The 23149-nt window shown below is 39.5% G+C and overlaps 1 protein-coding gene across 11 annotated transcripts in view; it reads left to right on the top strand.

Annotated features, from left to right (window-relative positions):
- The window catches only part of dab2ipb (DAB2 interacting protein b), a 220884-nt gene that overhangs the window by 101812 nt on the left and 95923 nt on the right, over positions 1-23149 (top strand). For 7 of the 11 annotated variants that reach the window (XM_088070741.1, XM_088070742.1, XM_042508786.2 and 4 more), the window contains 2 exons: positions 4565-4686; positions 16231-16349. In XM_088070741.1, the coding sequence (XP_087926867.1) occupies positions 4565-4686; positions 16231-16349 (241 nt within the window). The remainder of the gene's footprint in view (positions 1-4564; positions 4687-16230; positions 16350-23149) is intronic. The other 4 variants (XM_088070740.1, XM_088070744.1, XM_088070745.1 and 1 more) reach the window with 1 other exon arrangement.

Below are 23149 nucleotides of genomic sequence, written 5' to 3'. Positions count from 1 at the left end.
GGAATTTGTGCTTTAATTGAAGTTTTATTGAATGTTCTGTTTACTGTTTGCCTTCGGTTAGAGTCAGACACACAGGAGCGAGTTATTGCAAGGCAAATTTTCCATGCATTTGTAGAGATGCATTACACGCAGATGGTGACAACATGTGGAAGCTTGCACTGCAATTTCACACAGCAATTAGTTCGCAGCTAAACGACGTGTGTTTTTATGTGTGTGAGCTTTCCTCTGAGCGCTCGTAGCAGCCAGCTGTGTACAAGTGGGGGAGATTTCCGTAGAGGAATTAGAGAAGACTAGAGGGGTGAATCCAGTGAGGTTGAGCAAAGAAATAATTTGTTAGTGTGTTACAGAAATTCATGCTGCTGACTTAATTCAGTCATGATTACCTTATCAGTCCTATTTGCTCATGATTGATTTTCTGATTTAAAAGGATTATATACACTTGTTGTCATGGCAGCAGACATTTCAATGCCACCGTATTTGTTTGTTATAATGAGGAAGACAGATATAAAAAAAATTATCTGTAAGTATACCAGTTTTTATTAATTGTAGCAGCATGGTAATGGACTGAGCAGGTTTTCATGTGCCCACTTTCCCACGCATTCATTAGCTGACTTTGTTTCGAGTCTGTTTTTAGTGTTTTTAGATGGAACATTTTATCCAGAGCTGCCACTCAGTGAGACAACTGAAGTTACACAGATAGAGACTCAGATGTTGGAACTACTCCATAAGACAGTCTCGAAGTGTCCAAGTCCAGACAAACAGCAATATAATGTATCATTAGAGACTGACAATCCCAATTTTCATGCATGGACCAGCCTTCAGGATGGAACAGCTCCAGCTTTGTCACCCTAATAGAAATGCAGAAACTGTGGTACATGATGCATGTGGTCATAGCCATCAGGACCCTAAAGCCACTTGCCTCTAGACCTGAGACTTTGACTCGAAAAACAGGACTTGGATTTAACTCCACTACCTGAGACACAACGTTGTACAAATTTGATTTGACACTTAAAAATTAGATCATTCAAGCCTTTTGAAACTTCTAAAACTATTTAAAAAAGTATGTATGACCATACATCTGACATATTTGATAGTTGGACCTGCATTTGAATCACTTAACATAGCTTAAAAAAACAAAGGATACAGGGACCTGAAAGTCCTGCATTTTAACTTAATCTGCTTATGAAGACATACTTAACATGGGCTTTCTTTAAGGATTTGAGACTTGCGCTGACAGACTTGATGCCTGACTTTGACGGCCTCTCCTGAGTCTTGCGGCTGATGCAGAAGCTGTCTCTCTAATCCCCAAATTCTCACCTCTGGAATACAAAAACCATGACCTTACCAAGGCCTACATGTCAGAGGAAATTCTTGATGAATTGAAGTCCTAGGGGTTCACGTTTAACAACATCAAAACTATATCTTTTTACAAACTAACGAACAACTGGTGCAGCATAATCCAATCTCATTTATTCAGGCGTACGCTCAGTACTTCCCAAACAGACAGACCTTTCTGACGGGGTACTGAACGTGCAGTGAAATCTGTGTTCTCTTCAAAGCCAAACCTCTTTGATAAAAACAGTCATTTTACCTCAAAGATCACTGGCTGTTGAGTTGTCTTTGTTTTTTTTTGTGTCATTGTGTGACTTAAGTAAATCTGAACTAACCATTTCAAAACACCAAAGTCACGCAATAACACAAACAAACTGACTGACCGAGGTAATTGTAGACGAGCAGCTCCCATGCTCAGCGAGGTAAAATAACTGTTCTTGTCGATGGAGATTGGCTTTAAAGAGAGCAAAAATAAGTTTCAATTTCAGTTCAGTTCTCCGTCAGAAGTGCCGTCTGTTTGGGAAGTAATGAGCATACTACTGGATAAATTAAACTTGGATTATACTGCACAGGTTGTGTAAGAGTTTGTTATTGGATGTTTTAATATAGTTTTGCTTTTGATAAACATGAGCCCCTATGAAATCAATTAATCGAGAATTTGCTTAATTTTTTGGATTCTTCCTCACCGTGGGGGCGTGCAAGAAAAACAAAGTTGTCTTCACAAATTTAGTGTGACACAGTGTGAGTAAACAATCTACAAATGGTCATTAGAAGGTGAACTATCCCTTTAAGATCAAATCCTCCTTACCTTCACAGAGCGATGTGTCACTGCTCAGAGGATCCAGATGGTTCCGGTATTCAATTACAGAGATTTGATTTTGCGACGGAGGACATCTGCTCTGTGTCGGAGCACGTTGTGTTCGTCTGCTGTTTGTTTTTGCGGACTGTGTTTATGTTTATGTTAAACTGAGAATTATGGGGGTTGGGATGCCCGCCAGTGCTCTGCACAGCAGGAAGTGCTACTCCGCCATTCCTCCTTCAATTACAGCATGCGCTAATTCAGTCAACCAGCCTGTTAAGCAGCAGACAGCTAATTTAGCACAGCTCAGCTTGACAAGCTAATAGAAAGGATAGCGCTGACAAGACACGCTATTCCAAGTGTGTGTTCTTGTGTGTGTGTGTGTGGCTTATTAGAGATGCTCTATTTGCAAATGTCATTACTTTTTGCACAGAATTTGCTACATCCATTTTTTTGCTAATGTAATTGCAGTATTGGATAACTACAGTCCTGATGGAGCTGAAGCCAGTACTTGTATTGGACTATACAAAACCATGCCTCTCTCCATTGTTTAATTGCATATTCCTAAGTGAAAAGTTTAAAATTAAAACTGGTACAAAAATTAGCAGTTAATGGCACCCAGTCAATACTGTAATTTCATATATCGACCAAATTGAATCACATTTTGATTTCAGAGATTAGTCTCTAGGTCTGATGCAGACTTTTGAGTATTTTTGTTTAGCTTTTTAAAGGTACAATTTGTTCACTGGTTATAAATCCTTATATTTTGTCAATAAGGCGCCTCAATTAGGCTCACCCACAAGGTTTAATTTCTCCAAAGTGTTGAGAGTCGAGAGATTTTTCATAGCAAATCTGGAAATGATTGGCTTAGCAGTCAGTGGGGAGTTCCCAATAAAATTGTGGAAACTCCTTAGTATTACATACTACATTGTAGTGTGTGTGTGAGAGAGGAGGAGGATTTGCTCCATAATGCAGTTTCATCCTTATTAGAATCACACTGCCACACACACTTAACACTAATTTCATTAGTTTCCAATGTTGCAGACAGTCAAAGATCTCATTTAAATAATCTAACACGGTCTCAGAGACGCAACGACCCAGTGTGTTTCAACAGATTATATCAGTCTATCTGACCTACTTATACACACTTTCTCTTTTAGGGCTTGTTTCCTAATTTTCTTTTCAGAATATATCTCATCTAAAATCTCTTGACCTAGACGTGACCTTTGTTAGTGGAAGCCGACTGTGATCTAAATCAGTGATTGTTAACCTTTTCCGCATCAGGGACCCCTAAATTGATACGCATTAGGCCATTGATTTGTACTTGATAAGGTTTCGCTTCTTGGACCTCCATCTGAGAGATTTTTGTTTTTAGATATGATTAAAACCAGATTTCTGTAGTTATACTCAAAACTACTTTTGAGTAGAAAACCATAGGAAGTGAAACCTATGATCAGATAAGTTATTCATGTTACTCTTACTCACATTGGGGCTCATTTCTATAAGGAATTAAATCGTGATAATTAACTATTCTCCTTTTTTAAGGGGACCCCCTGGAACTCCATCCAGGACCCTTGAGGATCCCCCAAACCACTGATCTAAAAAAAACTTTCTAATCACTATTTGGGGTTATTTAAGTTTACTAACTGACGGAAATGATGACAGTTTGCTCTGTACCTGCTATGAGCTAGCAGCTAGCAGGGATGGCTATCTGAAATCTGCGGAGACATGCTCAACATCTCTCACATTCCTCTTGGACATGTCCAGATTTGCTGCTTCTGCACCACATACGCAGTCTTTGAAGAGCCAACTTTTTCACAGTTCTTTCAAATTGAACACCATGCTGTACTGTGTGTACAGAAGTTAGGAGTACTCAATAGAAAGACACATCGAGATAAAAAAGATAAGTTAACAGAGTAAGTAAACAGAGAAGGATGGGAAAATCAGGAATGGAGAGCAAAAGCCTTCTACTCCCTGAGTGGACTCACCGTTGCATTGGGAGGAATGGGCTATACTGTATAAACAGTCTGATTTTGCCTCGATTTCTTTCAAAAACATAGGAAAAAGTTACAAAATATGGGTTACGAGTTCCTACTCCTACTTTCCTGCACGTTGTGGGACGTCTCTTGCCAGGTTACTCATTGCCTTTTCAGCCATGTTTTCAAAAGAAATCAACCCAATTTGCTCAGGTCTCAAAGTATTACAGGTATGTGAAAGGCGTCAGAATGCAGCACAAGAAAACTGATTTCTTTCCAGATTGCAAAGGTGTAGTGAGCCTAGAGGCCAGAAGTAGGAGTGGTATCGATCTTCTCATCTAACTCTCAGCAAGGAAGCAAATAATTGTATTTCCTAAAATGTGTAGCTCTTTATAAAACCTGAAATATGTCAATAATTGAGAAAAATGTTTAAAGATCTCTCTCTCTCTGTTTACAGAGTCACCTCCAGAGAGGACAGGACGCCGACGCAGCATGCCAGGCAGCTCCTCAGACAAGAACACACCCACGATGGAGGCTACGTCCACTGCTGCCACACCTTTCAGAGTCACCGTGAGTACTGTGAGTTTGTTTTTTTATGTATCGTCTCTGTCTTCTCTCCATACTTTTTCTCTTTCTCTTTTTCTCCACCGCAGTTTGCCTTAGCCGGCTCTTAGCTGCGGATCGATGTCTACAGAAGGCTGATCTGGTGTCCAGATGGACCCATGCCAATCTGAAACTCATTTACTTCAAATATTGGAATGGGGCCTTTGATGTTTGGCGTCTACACATCGCACATCTACACATCTTTGGGATTTATGTCCAGCACACCGTCCTTTGCGATCGTGCCTTTTATATATCCTGTGTGATCTTTCAGCACATCTCACACGGAATCATTTTAACATGCTTCATGTGAGCCAACACACACGCTCCCACACACACTCCCACACACCTGTGCACGCGCTACTACACAGTCACTCTCACTCACTTACAAGCTGTCTGTCTGCCTTTCTGTCTCACACACACGCACACACACACACACCAAGCAGTCCTTTGTCTGTCATCTTGCTCTAATTCAAATCCGGTATGCTTTCTGCCATGTTTAATTCAATAGATAAACAGCCAGTTAATGAAGCAAAAAATTCCGCTATGAGTCATCAATTTCAAGCTAATTAGCAATTAGCAGTGCATATTTCCATTAATAAATAATGAGTGGGGAGATGACGACCTGGAGGTGAACTGTAAACAGTGGATGTTAAGCCAGCAGGGCCAAGAGCACTAAGAACTCAGTATCTCATAAACAATCCTCCAGCTTCAAGTTAACTTTTAGCTTTTGTAAAAGGTGTAGCAGGTACACTAATGGGGCATGAGCTAAAATACATTATATTCTTTATGAAAATACAAAACACATCTATTTTTTTTTTTTTAAATTAGTCACATTTATTCTCACTTAAAATTTCACCTAAAGTTCAGAGGTGGGATGCAGTCATTGTTTTGCAAGTCTTTGCACTCGAGTCAAAAGTCAGATCCCAAGTTATAAACTTTGAGTTTCGGGCTCTAAACAAGCCATAATGTACTCTTTAACAAAATTAAATTAAAATTAAATTTAGAAAAAAAAAATGTATTTTAAAATTTGCATTTATTTGTTAAAACAGGTTAGTTTAAAAGTTACTCAGTTGCTGGAGCTAACATTAGCTAAACATTAGCTCAATAACTATGTTAATGTATGTCTCAGCTTACTTTTCTTTATGCAACTTAAAATGTCAAATGAAGTTAGAAGTTGTTGCATATATGTCTGTAATTTTTGAACCACATTTTGCATGTTGTAATGCATTTTGATATGAAATTGCATTTTTTTTTTTTAATTGTGAGATTTTATGAATTGTGGGGTTTTTTTCTGACTTTGCATGCAAAAATCTTAAAATATTTGGTAACTTAAAAAAAGTATTTGCAGAATGCATCAGGCTTTAACCTCATTAATAAGTCATTTTTATGTTTTTTCATTTGGCAGTCAGTAACGTAACATTAGGGCTTTGTGGCTCTCAGCTTGACTAGATGCTGTCAGATTGGTTCAAACAAAGACAATCCACTTTAACGCTAGTGTATTCAGGAAATGAAGGGAAATTAATTGATATACGGCACACTTTTTACATTCATTTTAATCTTTGGGTTTGGGGGAAGGTATGAAGTATTTTCAACTCAAAATTCTCCAGTCAATGTAGAGTCAGAAGTAGTAGCAAGTCTTGTCTGATTTTGTCAAATTTAGTCTAAAGTCATCAAATTTGTGACTCGAGTCAGACCCAAGTCAAAGTCATGTGACTCTAGTTCACACATCTGCAAAAGGTCAAAAGGTCTGTTCAGTCTACAAAAAAACAAATTGGGATGCCTCTAAAGCTTTTTATGCCCACAGTAACTACAAAAATAACAAATAGTCTGGGCCCACTGGTGCTGGACCACCTGCTGAGTGAGAATAAAGTGTTTCATGTACTGAAACACTTTTAACTTTAATTTTGGAGTCACACATATAAAATCACCACAGCTTGATGAGCTACAGATTGCCAAACTTCTCCTCTGTTGACTTAAAAAAGCAGAACCAGTGTTTCCAAGGATTAGGAATTGTTACCTGCTGTGAATGTGCACCTGTACGCGTCCTTCCTTTTTCTGTCTCGTGAATGTGAATTAAGTCATTGAACCATTTTATTTTGATACGTCCAGAAATCAATGAGTGGATATATAGAGATATATAAAGAGAAGAACAAAAAGCTTATAGGAGACAGAAAGGGTCAGATAGAGGGGCTAAATATTGATTAAGTGTCTCTTATGCAGCTCCTTGTACTCTCCTGGAAAGAGAGCGAGAGAGCATTGCAGCAAAGTCATCCTGTCTCAATCACATGACCACTTAACTTACTTATGCGAGCTTACTGCTAAGCAGCAGTGTCTTAATGCACTAAGAAAGCTTTCCCAGACAGTGTTTTACCCTTTTCCTGCATTTTTCCTCATACTGCCCCCTTCTGGACTCTGACTGACACAGCCAAGACAATTTTTGTTGGATTAAAACAAGAAAACAAATTAGATTTAATAAAAATGTTGTTGGTCATCTATTTGAATTGATTATTTTTATAGGGTTTGTAATGACATGATCAACATGGAAAAGACAGACTTAGAAAACTACTGGAAAACTATATATACCCCAGATAGTTTTGGAAAAGTCATTAATTTTTTTTTCCCCCTCCACAAACCATAATAATAACACATGATGTGTTCAAGGACTGTCAGAAATTTGAAAATCCAGCAACAATTTCTCTCTCTTTCTTTTTTTTTACAGTTCTGTGCTGTGATAAAACATAAATAAAAAAATCCCTTTAATCCCTTTAAAAACTTTTTTTAAGGCCAAAATATTTGTAGAAACTATGCCTTTGTAACCCATGGGCATGTTTTCTTTAAATAAATACAATAAATACAAAATACAGCTCTTAGTTCTTAAAGAATAAAAACATAAGTCCTGCCTCAGTGCTTAAAAAATTATTTGACATGCCCCCCCCCCCCCCCTTTTTGCACCATCGCCTTCCCTCTCATAAATAACGAACAGTCCCTAAATACTCTTTAAATATTCAGTTCTAATCTCGTGTTGAATTCACTTTTTTTGATTTAATGATACATATTTAAAAGGCTGTTATATAGTGATGAAAAAGAACTGTCGTTTCAGAGAATGCATGGTCTTTAAAATTGCCTCAAAGTTATGGAAAAGTCATGGAAGTTATTGATAAAAGTGTGTATGAACCCTGTTTTAAGGCGGTTAGGTCAAATAGTGGCAGCTCAAATGGAAACACATACAGGGAGAGACACATTAGCTACAGAATGTAGCAGGATGGATAGGTGGATTGGATACAGGCAAAGTGGCACACACAAATGTTGGAATGCAAACAGGGAGACATGCAGTCGGCGAGCGGTCGCATTCGCCTCCGTCTCGCCTGCATCTCCCACTTTTAGCAATGACAAACCACCCCTCACTTTTCTCCCTCCAGTGAAAAGAGTTGTGGTGACATCTAAAGTACCCCTCCTAGGCCTTGAGCTAAATCTGTCAAAATGTTTTTCTCTCATGTTCTTTGCAGAGACTGGGTTCAATGTCTGCGCACACAAATGGATGCCGCGCACGCACACACTCATAAGCACATCCTCCGGCTCTTCTCAAAAACAATTTCTCCCCAGTAGGCATGGAAGAAAACTAAAAATCTCTCCAAAGCTTAATCTTCCACAGCCAATTCAGAAATACTAGAAGATTGCATACATTAAATATAAAAGTTACAACTTGGTAGTTTCTCCTTTTCTTCAGTGCTTGTTTAAGGAGCAGACAAACAAACCTTATCTAACTCTGTCACGTCCACGTCCCGCTGATTGCGCTCGCTGGCTGGATTGATTCTCAATTGGGACTTAGCTCCTTATCCAATCTCTCCCCGACTCCATTCTGCCTACCTCCCCCTCTCCTCTCAGATAATAGCAGGGGGTCTAATTGGACAGGTACGTCTCTTGTTTTCATCAGGTTGTGCTAGAGGAGGACAAGAGAGGTTGATGTGGAGGCAGGGAACACCCCGCTGATTGTCCAGGCACTGATTCTATCAGCCCCCATTAGGGCAGGCGGGGATTGCCAAGCCGAGGGAATAGCATTAACTTGTTGCGAGCATTTGCTTTAATTTTCATGGGCAAAGAAGAAAACTAAAAAAAGCACAGCGATTAAAATTGAGTTGTCCTCTCAGCGCTGATTTAATGGGCTTGGACAGGCTCAGATTACAATCAAGTATGCAAAGGCTGTTATGCACTCTCATAAACACACACACACATGAGCAGAAGTAAGCTAACACACATTAGCACTGTAAACAAGGTAATATAGTAAATATTACGACTGGGAAGAATTCCTTATCTGCCAATTTGATAATATAATGATACTTGGGGTCTGACTGGATATGCCTTGCAATTCTCAAGTATTTCAATTCCATATTTTTTTAAACTCTCGAACAGAAGTCATCCCGTTTTTTAGGCTGAGCAGGTTGCATATTAGACCAGGCCTGAATAAATGTGTAGGGTAGCTTAAAGTGACATGTAAAACCATACCTTCATATGATGCATCCAACACTAAGCCATTGAAATAATAATTAGTGAAAGATTCATATATATCATGGATTCATGGGTAACAATTACCCTTTAATCAATATTGTGTACTGTCAATGAAGTTGTTATTTATATTTCTTTTTTTTTAAGTTTTTCTTTGCTGATTTGTTGAATTCATATAAATGTTTTTTGGATTGATTTTATTTTTTGAAAAAAATGTAATAATTATCAAAAACTAATTTGTCAGCCCGCAACTGCTTTTCACCTTTGCTCTTGAATTCTAGTGATTTGTTTCTTTTTAATTTGAATATGGACAAACACACTCGTTCCACAGCCATCATATTCCTTTTGGAGCTAGTACAATAAGCCAATGGCCGAAGGGCTACTAAACACCAGCCCTCTCGTGCCCTTCGAGGATGCACGTTGAGTCAGATTAATCCATCCCCTCCTTCCACTAATTAGCTGTCAACCGTAGAAATGTGGAATAATTAAAGAGCTCGTTGAAATTCACGCTAACATGTGACACTGTAATGCCCCCTGTCAGGTTGCCGCCGCTGTTATTACCGTATCATGTTTCCGTGTAAGTATGCCTTTGCAAAATGAAAGGTCAAACATCACAGCAAACCGATAATATTTATGGACCAAACGAAAATTAATTAACTGAACTCAACAGCATTTATGTCATGTATTCAATCTTCTTTTTTTTCATCCATGCATTGATATTTCATTCAAACATGCTCACGGGGAAATGGTATTCCCATGAGTCAATTTATGGATTCTTTACCACACAATGGAACAATGGCATGATGCAAGGGGTCTTATTCGGTGTCGGTTTTCATTGTGTATGTTGGAGCCACGTCAGCCTTAAAAACTGATCACATACAGCAGACATAATTGGAGTGTTTACAGTCCGCACAGCCTCGATATGTAATTGCTGGTGTCATAAACATGTTCTCAGACGAGGACCGATGAGAATATAAAGCACAGAGACCTTAAATCTGCTTTGTTCAACCAACTTTTCTTTCAGCTCTATCTTGATTCTCCCTGCAGACGTCGCCGTGCTCTGCTGAGCCCTGATCCACCGGTGACCTTGTCACTCATTTGCCGCACTTTTCTCCTCACTTTCCCCCTCGTTTAGTTTCATTCTATTGCTTTTTCTATCAACTCATTCTCCGCCGCCCCGACATTGTGCTCCACTTTTTCCATTTATCCTGCTCCTATAGCTCATCCTTCTCTCTGGCAGCCACTCACTGTCATTTTCTCAATTTTTGACTGGTCTCACCTCTATTTCTGTCCTCTCTCTATGTCACCATACGTCTCCATCTCTCTCTCCCTGCATGTTTTTTTTCTCTCTCAATCATCTCATGTGAGCAGGCGCTGAAGGCGAATTAAATGTTTTTGCAGCACTCCCCGGTGTGTCTCGCCTCCCGTGGGGTTTAATCTGGTGTTAATATAGGCATCAGTCATCCTTAATGAGTAATTGTAAGTGGGGAAATAGGTCGTTCATTTCTGCTGACCTTTAACCTGTGCAATAGTTCTGCAAGGGCTTCGACAGGCTGACAGATTTAGAGAGCAGCGTTATATAATGTTGCATCACTGTCCAAACGCGCCAGAGAGGGAGAGCGAGGAATACAAAATAATCAGCGAAATTACAGGGTTGTGTATCTTCCCTGACTTCGCTCCCTTTTCCTCTCGACTCTGTTTCTCTTTCTTCCTCCGTTCTTTAGAGTCCATCCATCACGGGAAGCAGAGAAGTAAAAACAGAACAAGCAGCCACTAATCAATCCGCCTCGCCTACAGGGACAGCTTTCTATTCACTGACTTATTTCTGCAGATGGAGAAAAAAAGGGAAGCATTTTAATTTGTGTGCTGTGAATATGCCAACAGCAGGCACACACACTCTCCAGGGACGGCAGGGACGAGGCGTGGAATTACTATAAATTTGAAGGTGATTGCAAATGATATCCAGAAATGAGGAAAGGTGTGTGTCACTGTTTGCGCGTGGGTGACGATTTTTTCACTGCTCTGTCGGGTTGTGCAGTATTACGGTGTATATCGTTCGATGGTAGAAATGTGTCCACCAGTAAAAATTTCTCATACTGTTTCAACTGTTTCAACAACGGGAGCTATTTGGGGCAGCGATGTAGCAAATCAGGGCTGGATTCTGGTGTGATGTCACAAATCCAGCTGCCTCGCAAGGTAACATGATTTGGGCAGACATGGGGGAGGAAAGTGAAGCTGTAAATACAGAAACCTGCTTTGGTGGAAATTATTCTCAGGAACCTTAAAGCTTACATTTTGAAAGAATTTAAATTTTTTTTTGTTTCAAGTCTTCTGATTTTAACGTGTGCTGTCCCATATGAGGCAATTGTTTTTGTTTTTGCTTTTTGTATATATTTTCCAAATGAAAGAAGAAAATAATCAAATCTGATGAAGCACACTGGGATTATTCTGAACCATTTTTTATTGAATTTATAGAGCAATTACTGTGCGGTGATACATAGTGTTACGATGATATGAAAATTTCATATACTGTCGTCTTTCTCATCAGAAAAGACGATACTTAGGTATGTCAACTTGGACTCTATTTTTCCATGTTTTGGGATCTAAACGACTAATCCGAACAACTATTTTTAAAATTGCTTCAGTAAAAGCAGGGACTAAGCTTCCAGAGGATGTACTGTGGGCTTCTTTAGTTAACTCTTAAAAATAGATTTGATAAGTTCTAGTCAACTAAGGACATTTTGTGTAATTGTAAAGCTGATTTGTGAGAATTTTGGTTATTATTGTCTGTATGTTTTGATATTGTTTTGCTGTATGATTTGTTTGATGTTGGTTAGTCATGTATGGTGGATTTATGGCTTGGATGAGAAAAATTTCATTAAATTTTAGTATTAAAAGAGGACAGTTGCATCTAAATCCCCAGAGACAGTTGAGCAACGTCAATTTCTGTCGACTAAAAGTGCTTGGTTTTGCCCCTGACAGGCTCAGATTGCTATTAGAAGTCTCACATTTGGAAAGGATTCCAGCAGGAATAGACATATTTGTTGAAGAGTTAGATCATTTTTGTTTAACCATAAACAGCCCTAGAAGTGCCACGACTAGACTTACCAGACTTCATTTAAAATGAACAATAATTTTATCATCCTTAAACACACTCAATTCGAAGTCAACAGAAGCAAAATAAAACTCACAAAAGCCGTCTTACCTTGTCTCTACTTCTAAAACACTCACCAACTCTGGTTTGATTGAAATAAACCCTTAATTCACCCAGTTAGATGTGAAAATATGGGGACTCTATACATGCTAAAATTACTATTTATGTAAATGGAGTCTGGTTTGTTTGGCAATGGTAATCTTGAGGCTGTTTCTGGTTAAACAAAAATGATCTTAATCTTTAACAAAAAGGTAAATCTCTGTAGGGACTTTAACATATGTTGTCAGAAACTTATGATAAGAATCTGAGCCTGTCAGTGGCAAAACAAGCACATTTAGTTGATGTGCATTTGCAGCACTCATTTTCCTTTGGGGATTACATTGCAGCTTGTTTCATCCCTACCAGCTGCAGCAGTCTCGCTCAGTACCAGAATAGTGTCAAAAAATGTTGTCTCCATTAGTCTCCTAGACAGAAAAACATGGGAAAGTAGGGTCCAGGTTGAAAAATACAGAAGGTCCCCTTTAAGTCGTCTTGTCGTGTTTTGAAGGAGCTGACCTGAGAGTAATGCATAATGCAGTCAAAGAAAGCAATATTCCTACTGCACAGTGTCTGACTCATATTTGTCATTGTTTAGAATGGTGCTTATGCTAATCTAACCACATGCCCACACACTCACATACGGATATAGAGTGAATGACAGCTAAGGCAGAGAGAGAGAGTTTGATTCAGAAAGCAATCCTGTCAGGAGCCTCAGGTGTCTCATACCAACACAGTGACTCAGTTCATTTCACTAAAAGCCCCTGAACCGAGTTCAGTGGTGGCAGGTAGCAATAGTAAGCCATTTGCCGTCCACTTTCTGTAGGCTTACATACACCATGTTAGGTTAGAGGCACTATCATAACCTCAGAGTTTGATCTTTATGGGATATGCACACAATAGCTGGTAATATGAATAAATCTCAAATGGCTTTTTTGTTTTGTTTCAAGTGACAAAATCAATTTAAAATGCGTCAGATCTTACCATCTTACTCTTTACCCCCAGTAGCATCTTTCCTTGTGCTGTGTTCACACCAGACACGACACGAGCAACTTTACATACAAAGTCAATGCAGAGATGCAAACAGATGCAAATTCACAGTGGCAGCGCTATGGACGGATCCGATGCAATGCGATGGGCACGTCCAACGCAACGCAATGGACGCGAAAACACATTTCTTGCGTCTTAACGCGAGTTGAAATTTTTCAGCTTCAGACTGCTGAGCAGTAGAAGAAAAGCTGTCAAGTCTTCATGCAATCTCCATGTCCTTCAAGTACGCAACTGCCGTGTTTGATTCGAAATACCCAGTCAAAATTTGCAAAGTATGCAAGTTAGTACACAGTGTACGCAGTGTACATGTAAGTTTACCACCGAAAGTTTCTAATTTTAGAAACAGCACTTGATTTTCAAGATATTCCTCAAGTTTTCTCACCAGCATCTGCAATTTGTCTTAATGCTTAGCAGCAGTGAGCAGTGAGTGACTTCAGTATTTCCTTTGAGCATTGCATTATGGGACGGCACTGTTTATCAACAGCACACTCACGATCTGTGAATTCAGACTGCTTTGAGTAAACTCAAAAGAACACACTCTTAAAAAAGTGTGTTATGGAACTTGGACACAGCTATTGTTTTTGGTCACACACTAATGAAACAGATTGGCGTGAGCTTGAATATACTGACATTAGCAAGTCTTTGTTCCTGGCCCGCAGTGTTTTCCTGATGACAGGTGTTGTTCATCAGGATGCTGCCGCTCCTCTGTGATCATCTGGCAGCCTGTCCGCAAGTCACTCTCTAATTATCCCTATTCCTTTGTTGCCCGGGGCGACCTATTCACACTGTAGGTGGTAATTATACAGGTGTGTTAATGGCCTGACTGGGACAGAGAGAGGCATTTTCGCGGCGTGTTGCCTGTCTCCATCTTGTGAAACGTGTGCATGTATGAGGTCTCAGCACAGTGGGTATGTCCCTGAGTCTCTTCACCACATTATGGCTCCTGAGTCTGTTATTCAGCCTGTGAATCAGCTGTTTTTTTGTTTGAGAAAAGGCAACACCTGAGCCTAAATGCTACTGGTTCAGTACTTTCTCCTGTGTACGGCTTTGCTTCTAAAGTTTCATCATGTTTGTGTTGCCCTCCTGAGTCTTTTTCTATCAACTTTCTCTTTATTCAAAATCCTTCTCTTTCACCCTCCTCTTCTTCCTCTCCTCCCTGAGCTTCTTCTCAGCAGTAAATTCCCCAAAACAAGCTGAAAAAATATTAGGCTTTTTTCTCTCTATCTCTCAAAACTTGCAACAGCCTGCCATTTCTGCACCACATCTCATTTGTTCATATTCTCTCGCTCTTAATGCCAGCCAACAGTTGCCATGGAGACGGCGAGGTGCTTGGGGGAGTGTGATTGCAGATGTTAGAAGTAAACACACAGACTCAGACAAAGAGAAGAATGAGAAAATTAATAAAGGGGTGTATCCATTGAATAAATGCGTGATTATAAAACACACATCCTCCTGCGTTGCAATTAGCTGCAAATGCTGACATGATTGCTGCTGTGGGAAACAATCTATAATTGTTGCATAAATATTACCTACGAGCTTATCATGTCTGTGCTCTTTGAGGACCTTCTGTCAAAGTCTTACATTTGCACATTGGTTGTTTTATGGCTCTTCATATTAGGACTGCGCAATATGTCATTTTTCTATTGTCATCGCAGTGTCAACTTGCGCAGTAAGTGCATAACAAAAGACTGCTACATTGCACTTAGGAGTGTAACTATCAATCTTTTTTTTCTTTTATTTGTCCCTTTTGCATTCAGTTAAATGTTCAATTTCTTCAATTAAAGATTGAATATTGAAGAATATACATCAGTCCGTCCTGTTGCTAAAATAAAATCATCGTGCTGCCAATAAAGATCTGAATCTGATGTGATGTGTTCCGCGTTCATGACTGTTTGGTGTGCTTTTATGGGTATGTGCTGTTTAGTTGCTGTCTAATTTGTGTGTAAACCTCTTTAGCCAAGCAGTCTAAGTACACAAAATGAGTTGTAAATTGAAAATAAAGTTGTATCGTGTCCTAATGTATCTTATCTTACGTATTGTATCGTACTGCATGGTATCGTATCGTATCGTACGGTATGATAATTATGGTTCCAGAAAACTCACAGCACTAAAAACGGTCCGACTCCGTCATTAGACCCATTTATAATTGTAACGATAGCAATGTGATGCTGTGAACAGTTAGCCCTGTCACTGTGCGTATGCAGTTGAGTTGACTCTTACAATTGTTTATGACATGGAGCTCACACTCCCTCGGCAACAGCTAAAACCAAGACAGTCTTCGGGGAAGTTAAGGGTGGTGTATATTTGACAGATTTGGCAGTACAGCGTGCCAAGATGCCACCCACACCTTTAAAGTTTATAAGTCTAAACACCCCTTTGACTTACGTTATGGATATTGAATGAAGTTCTCTGTTGGTATTGGTACTCTTTGAAGGGTACTGGTATCGTTATTTTTAAACAATACCGCCTCACGTATAGCATATTTTCCTCATAGCGTGCAGCCCTACTTTATATTCAGAGAATACTTTATCTTTGACCTTGTCCTCTCTTTTCTGACTGTGAACACCGCTCTCACTCTGATATGAAGATCTATACTCATTTATTACTTATTAACTATTTATGACCCTCGGCCTCACCAAATTTAGGACGTGGAGCGCAAATGTCTGTACTTATATGCTCTTTCCAGCCGCCAAGTTGAGCTCAATGATTGACATCTCGGAGAGTGACAAAGTAGCAGCGACACTGTTTTATTGACTGTCTCTGCCTGTCTCCGTCAGGGCTTCCTAAGTCGACGGCTGAAGGGTTCCATAAAACGTACAAAGAGTCAACCCAAACTTGACCGCAACTCCAGCTTCAGACACATCCTCCCTGGCTTCAGGAGCGTCGACAGTGACAGGTAAGGCACTTTTTGGCTGTGCTGATGCCGGTGTGTGTTTGTGTATGCTGGATTAGTTCATATGCCTGTTCTATTCTGGTACTTCTCTGTTTTTGCCTGATGGCTGGTTATTCAGGTCACTGTTGACATTTGCGTGTTGTGTTGTCAGTGGATAGAAGAAGTGAATCTTGACTCTTTAGTCTGTCACTTCTAATCTGTCTCGTTCTTTCTCTGTCTCTTACTTTGATACATGATGATTCCTCTTGTCTTCTGTTGTGTAATGCCATAGCACTTTTTGGTTTTTAGTCAAAGTTGGCCTTTAACTCATTTGTGCTGAAACATGATTTATTTGGCATGTGGTAGTTAGTGTTGCCTGTGATGTTCAGTTATACACTGATTGTATTGCTTACTCACCACCCCACTGTCTTTCTTTTCTTATCAATATTTACATGGACAATGGACGCTGTTGTTTTAAACCGAAAGTGTCTGCTCTGTGCAGCAGCAGCAGAGAGTAAAGAGAATTGACCGACAAGAAGGAGAGGGATGGAAGGTTTGGTGTCAAAGTGAAAAGCAAAGGTGCCTATTTGATAGTATTTTGGCTTGAAACTCAATGCTAATAGACAATCTGAGGGAAAAGGAGTTATATTACTTAGAAGCTAGAGGTGTGCAGCTTGTCACCTGTAACTCTTCATCTAAGAGCTCACCATGGATGCTACTTCTTGTCATAGGAATGTAGCTGACAGGTGACCCTTCAGTATTTATAGCATTTGATTTTTTTAAATGAATTCATTGAAGACATTCACACCATAAATTGATGCAGAAAATGCACATATCAGTGCATAACAATTTACCAGAATGCAAGAAATTCAATGTTTGTTTCAGTGTTAACAAACTATGCCCTTGCTTTTTGTTTCTCCCTGCAATATTTTAAAGTGATCTGCCATCAAATGTCGACAATGACCACTGTCTTGTTTCTTTTTTGATAAACGACTGCTGTGGTGCTAATCTCACTGACAATCATTTTAAATTTCCTGTAATAAATTTATAATAAAAGTCAGCTCGCATTTTGCCTGATGAAGGCTTTTGATGTGAAGATGCAGCAGTGGGAAATGTTTGCTTTGCATTAGCAGTTACTTGATTCAGTGCTCACTGAGCATCGAGGAACATGTTGTCTTTTAAAATACTTGGTGTAATCAGTAACAAGGTATTGTCACAGGGGTTGCAACAGTATGATATTTTCACCATACAACAACCATCACCTAAAATATAATGGTTTCATGGTATTCAGTATTACTCAATTATCAATATTAACATTATCAGTAAGAATGACCCCTGTATAACTACATCAGGAGGAGCTAACCTAATGTTCATTCATCTGCCAAGTTTGCTTCCTCCTTATGTCTTTTGTAAAGATTATTTTTTGGGGCATTTTTGCCTTTATTAATAGGACAGCAGATAGTTGGGAAAGGTGGGAGAGAAGAGGGGATTCTTTCATATTTCCATGGTAAGGTTAAAAAGAACTGAAAATGAAAGATAGGTTGGTTGCTGACTTTTTTTTTAAATGCCATGAATCATCTTTAGCGGGATTGTGCAGAATGGTTTGGTTGAGCGTTATTAATGTCTATGCACATATACTATACCCTTATTCTCTTTTGCTTTCGTGCTCTCAGTGCAGCAGCAATGTTGACTGACAGTCTTGTCATACACGGTCTTTACTTGTCCCTTTTTTCTTGTGACCCAAAACTTGGATTTGCATCTTTTTGCATTTTTCATGAAAGCTAACATCTTGAAATATCCTTCCATCGCAGACTGTAGTCAGCGCTGTCGGCTTCTTGAAGCTATATTGCCGCCCACAGACTGTCTAATAAACACTGCAGCACCCAGCTAATCGGAACCAGCATCTTTCTTTTTGTCAAGTTTGTCTAGCTTAGCAACAGTAACAAAGGGGGGCGGTTGTTTTTTGAAGCCAATAGAGACTTAATTTATATATTTTTACATAAATTTAGATACAAAATATATTGTGATGAACTTTTTTTGCAGTATTGCTCCAGCTTTTTCATCCAGCTGCCCCACATACCATTTCCATCTATCAGTGCCATCTCTGGCCTCACAGTCTAAACTATTCAGATCTAAAGTCTTCCATCCCTGGCGCTATCCTCCTGTGATAGTGTTTTTGCTGCAGGCTGTGATAATTGCCAGTTTCTGATAACTTCTCCTGATTTCCTCAGGAGTTCAGCCACTTGGCAAACATTTGCCCTCGCCTAATGACGTCAATTACGATTCCAGACCGCGGCTACGCTGACCTGCGATCGCACTCTTGCTTTCCACGCATGCACAAGCAACAGCTCTAATTCCCAGCACCTATCTTTGCAGCGTCTGGAAAAAAGCCAAGGTGTCCATCTGTGGAGATTAATTAATGGAGGTGCTGCTTTTGAAGAGATGTTCCGCGGCTCTCGGTTTCAGAACTTGGAGCCGAGTCGCTGCCTCTCTCCGTACTTTTAATGAGGCATTAACATCACTGTCACACTATCACAAGGGAACACATAGCAATTGTTCAGTGCGGAACATAGTGAACTGTTCCCCTGGTACAGTCGGACAAAATGAGCTCATGTGTCCCCCTTTTTTGTCCCGCTGTCTTTTCTCATTCTCTTTCCCACTTTATTTTTCTAACCGCACTCCCCTCTGTCCATTTCAAACACATCATTCTCCAATTTCATCCTCCCCTCCATCCTTTTCTCTATTTTTCAAACAATAGTGAGGTTCTCCTAACCTATCAGCATTTATGTTTCCCTCTGATAAAGCGCCTAACGTAGAAAGCAAATATCGGACAGGAAATTGGAATGTTCAGGAGGTGTCTTATCTCACCTGGTTTAACACTGAAACACACACCTTCACTTGCAAATGCACACGTTGGCACCCATATAATGATAGGCTTCTTCTAGGACGTTATGAGCGAGGGATAGATAGTAGGAGCATGTGTTTGTGCTTTGCCGTTTGTGGAAAAAGAGGGAGAAAAGCATTAAAAAGTTTCAGAATGAGAGAGTAATGTGCTGTGAGAGGAGTCAGTGGCACTCCCTGTCAGCGCCGGGAGCAGCCTCCCCACAGGGCAGAAAACGCTGCAGAAGAAGACAGGCTTGGGAACTGGAAGAGGAGAGAGAGGAGATGATGAGACAGAGGAGAGATGGAGGGAGGGAATCCTGTACTCTGAAAAACTCCCTGGTGTGCGCATGTGAAGCCTTGAATCTAAGAGATGCGGGGAACTATTAGTTTTCACTGTACATCACAAACCAGAGAGTTCTGTGTAATATTTCAGTCCTTTCTATCAATTTTTAGTACTTAAGTTACAGTTATCATAATATATTCTGCTATTACATGTATTTTCATCATGACTGTTTTGTGAGACAGCATCACACACACACACACACACACACACATTTCCAGTGTGTGTGTAAGCTGTGATGACATCGTTAGGCCTTGTAGCCTGAGGCGCTCTCAGGAGAGAGACCTGCAGATGAGGAGCAGCTGGACTCCTGAAATGAAATATTCATCTGTGTTAATCAGAGGCTGGACACTCGCTGAACACTCGTATCTTTGGTGAAGCAGAAAGCAGCAATGTGTGGGCACACTCTGCACATACAAACTAGTTGCTTTTTTTTTTAAATGCCTAAAGGAAACACATCTATTTATACTTTGTTACACTCTTCAGAATATAGTCAGGTTGTTTTTTGTTTTTTTTCCCAAGATCAGATGTACTGTATCATCAGGGTATACAATTCACACTCTGGTTTTCATCGTGGTAGTTGAGATAATTATTAGGGCAACAGAATAGGAACTCTACATTTACAGTATCTCAAATCATTGTTTGGGCTTCTCTGTTACTGTAACTGTACTGATAGAACTGAATGTACCACAGAAATGAGGAAGAAATTCCAAAACTTAAAGGGAAGCAATTGTTTTTCTTTATCTGTGGTGTGTGACGTGACTACTAACCTTCATTTAGGTGTGAATCATAATAACTCATTAATTATATATGCACTGCCTTATACAATATAATCCAGCGTCTCCATGCATTAAGCTCCGTGCACTCAGTATGTCCTGTTTTTCTCTGCATGTTTCACCCGTATCAGAGATTATCTGACCCTCTCTAGCTTCTGCACCCTCATCCGATCTACAGCAACGGGGCTCAACATACTTTTTCTGTGTAAATGCACTGGTGCAAGTAAAAATTACCCGCACTAAAACATCTTTACCTGTACCATTTTTTCTTTCTTTGACTGCACCTTTTGATGTATTTGTTCGTTTTGTCTTGGCATGCCCACCAGATCTAACAGAAATTAAGTTTTATTGTTAGTATACAACATGTTTTCTGTACCTAGTTACGCAGGGCTGCCAACTTTTCAATTTACTTAGGGTGAGATAGTACAATTACTTCCGATTTTACGTGGTCATAGTTAGTGTCGTCCTTAACAGGATTTCATTAAAAATATCAGCAAACATATAGATGAAAACATTTATTCATTTGATTTATGAGAGTTTCAAGATAAGGACATTTTCAGTTTGTTACAAACCTATAAATGAAAATTGTTTTATCAAATGAACTTTGCTTTATTTGTTATATAAAATGTCAAATTATTGCTGTAATACGAGTCTTTCTTTTTAGCTGCTTCAAGTACCGATACTGTAACAGAATAAATAGATATGCATCAAAATACAAAAGGCAACTGGCTTGACTGCAGTGTTGTACACAGAGCTGCAGTTGCGCTGCTTGCTCTGTCTTGTTGGTCCGGGAGCTTTACATGACCTGTTTTCTCACTTCAACATCATCAGTTCTAAATCAGTTTTGCATTGTATGAGAACAAGGAACAACTACGTCAGTCTTATGCTCAATGTGCGAGAGTCATTCCTAAAGTTATGTGCATTAGTGCATGTGGAGTTTAGAAATACGTCCACAGCCCAAATTTGACATGCTCTTCCATCCATATGCATGCAGTGTTTTAAGCCCTGAACCACATCTCCAGGATAATTAGACACACTGGTGAAAATCACAGTGCTTGCAACGTGCCTGCATTTAGACTGTTTATCAACAGCAGAGTGCCTAGTTGAGCAGTGCAACATATGGTGTGGGGTTGATGTCATCATATTTTTCATCAAGCAGTTGGCAGGTATTACTTTAACAAAGAATGTTTGTTAATAGGATTTAATTCATTCACTAAAGCTCAGCAAGGTAGTGCTTGTCTTTGCCTGTCAACTTGCAATGCAGTATAGAACAATTTAGAGGACATAGTTTTATTCTAAAGCCATATGTATTTAAATAAAAATACATACGGCACAACTAAATAATTAGTTGTAAAATGTTCTCTGTGGAGTTTTTGACACCAAGGAGTGTTTTTGCAAGTGTTCTGTATCATATACAAGGTGACACATTTGTGCTAATGGTGTCAGCTGGTGGTAAAGTGCAAAGAAGTGCAGCAGTGCGCCAATAAAAGTAGTGAAGAAGCTAATAATCATGAATTTAAACAACTTAGGATTTAGAATCTCTTTCTCTTCTCTCTCTCACTCACTCACTCACTCACTCTCTGCTTTCCTCCCAGTTGCATCATGCCAGATGTTGCTGGGCATTGCAATTCACGGTCATTTAGACATTGTTTGACTCATTAAGTTTCCAAGCAAGAAGTGCCCCAGTGTGTGTGGGAGTGTGTGTTGGATCTTGATTGAAAGGACTGTGCTCATAACATGTTGTTTCGTTCCTCTACTGTATAAAAATATTCGCTTTCAGTGTAGTGCAGTGTGTCTCCACAGCTCCCCTGGGTGTGCCCAAATCAATTATGACATCATTTCTGGTGACAGTGCCCACCCCCTGTCTTCCTGTCTGTCCAGCCCTTCACTATGTAAGGGGAATATTTGTCTGTGTGGAATTTGTGGCCACAGTGGTGGTTGGACGGATATCATATACATATCTTTGTGTGTGTGTGTGTGTGTGTGTGTGTGTGTGTGTGTGTGTGTGTGTGTGTGTGTGTGTGTGTGTTTGGGTAATAGCAGTTCTCTGTGGGCACTGTGACTCATGTTCTCATAGAAGGACTGCTTCTTTAACACATCAAGAAAGCTTTTTTTTGCCGTCACTCACACACTCTGAATATAAGCAGATTGATAGAATGGCTGTACCGATTTATTACATCCATATTTCTCTTCCTGTCTCTGTCCCCCGTCTCGCTTGTCTCAGACAATCTGCTCAGCGTATGCTTTAATAATGTATGCATTGCATGGGAAATAGAATACTATACTGCATGCTGAGTGATCTTATGGATGCATGCAGGGAGAGGCTTGAACGAAATAAAAGGGTTTAGAAAATGAATGGATGAAAGAATATTTACAACTAAGAGAAGTGTTTAGTGTCCACCCATAATAGATCTGTAACCTTTTCTGATTAGTTGTTATTATTTTTGCGATGTAAGTTGTATCTCCATACATGATGGGCTAAATGCAGTTTCCAGGCCTTATTCTCACTGCATGGAAAATAATTATCTGGTGAAATTCTTATTTATGTTATTTTATTTAATGTGTTTTAGTAGAAAATGAGTCCCATTTAAAAGTAGAAACTCAGTGTGTTCAGATTTAGATTCAAAAACAACTTTATTAATCCCACCAGGGGCAATATGCTTAAACAGCTTGCCTTTTATATATACTATAGCTTACAGGTAACATTAAATAAAAGTGCAAGTTTACAAAGTGTGTGCACGTTGATGAACATTCAGCAAACAAGCAAAACCACAAGCTGCTCGCATGTCACATTGGTAGCATGATTGCCTTTACTATGTGTGTAA

The sequence above is a fragment of the Plectropomus leopardus genome, chromosome 20 (genome assembly GCF_026936395.1).
Source record: "Plectropomus leopardus strain MGB_pleo_1.0 chromosome 20, ASM2693639v1, whole genome shotgun sequence".
Lineage (NCBI taxonomy): Eukaryota > Metazoa > Chordata > Actinopteri > Perciformes > Serranidae > Plectropomus > Plectropomus leopardus.
The sequence above is the reverse complement of the archived record's forward strand: the minus strand, read 5'-3'. Positions and strand labels throughout refer to the sequence as shown.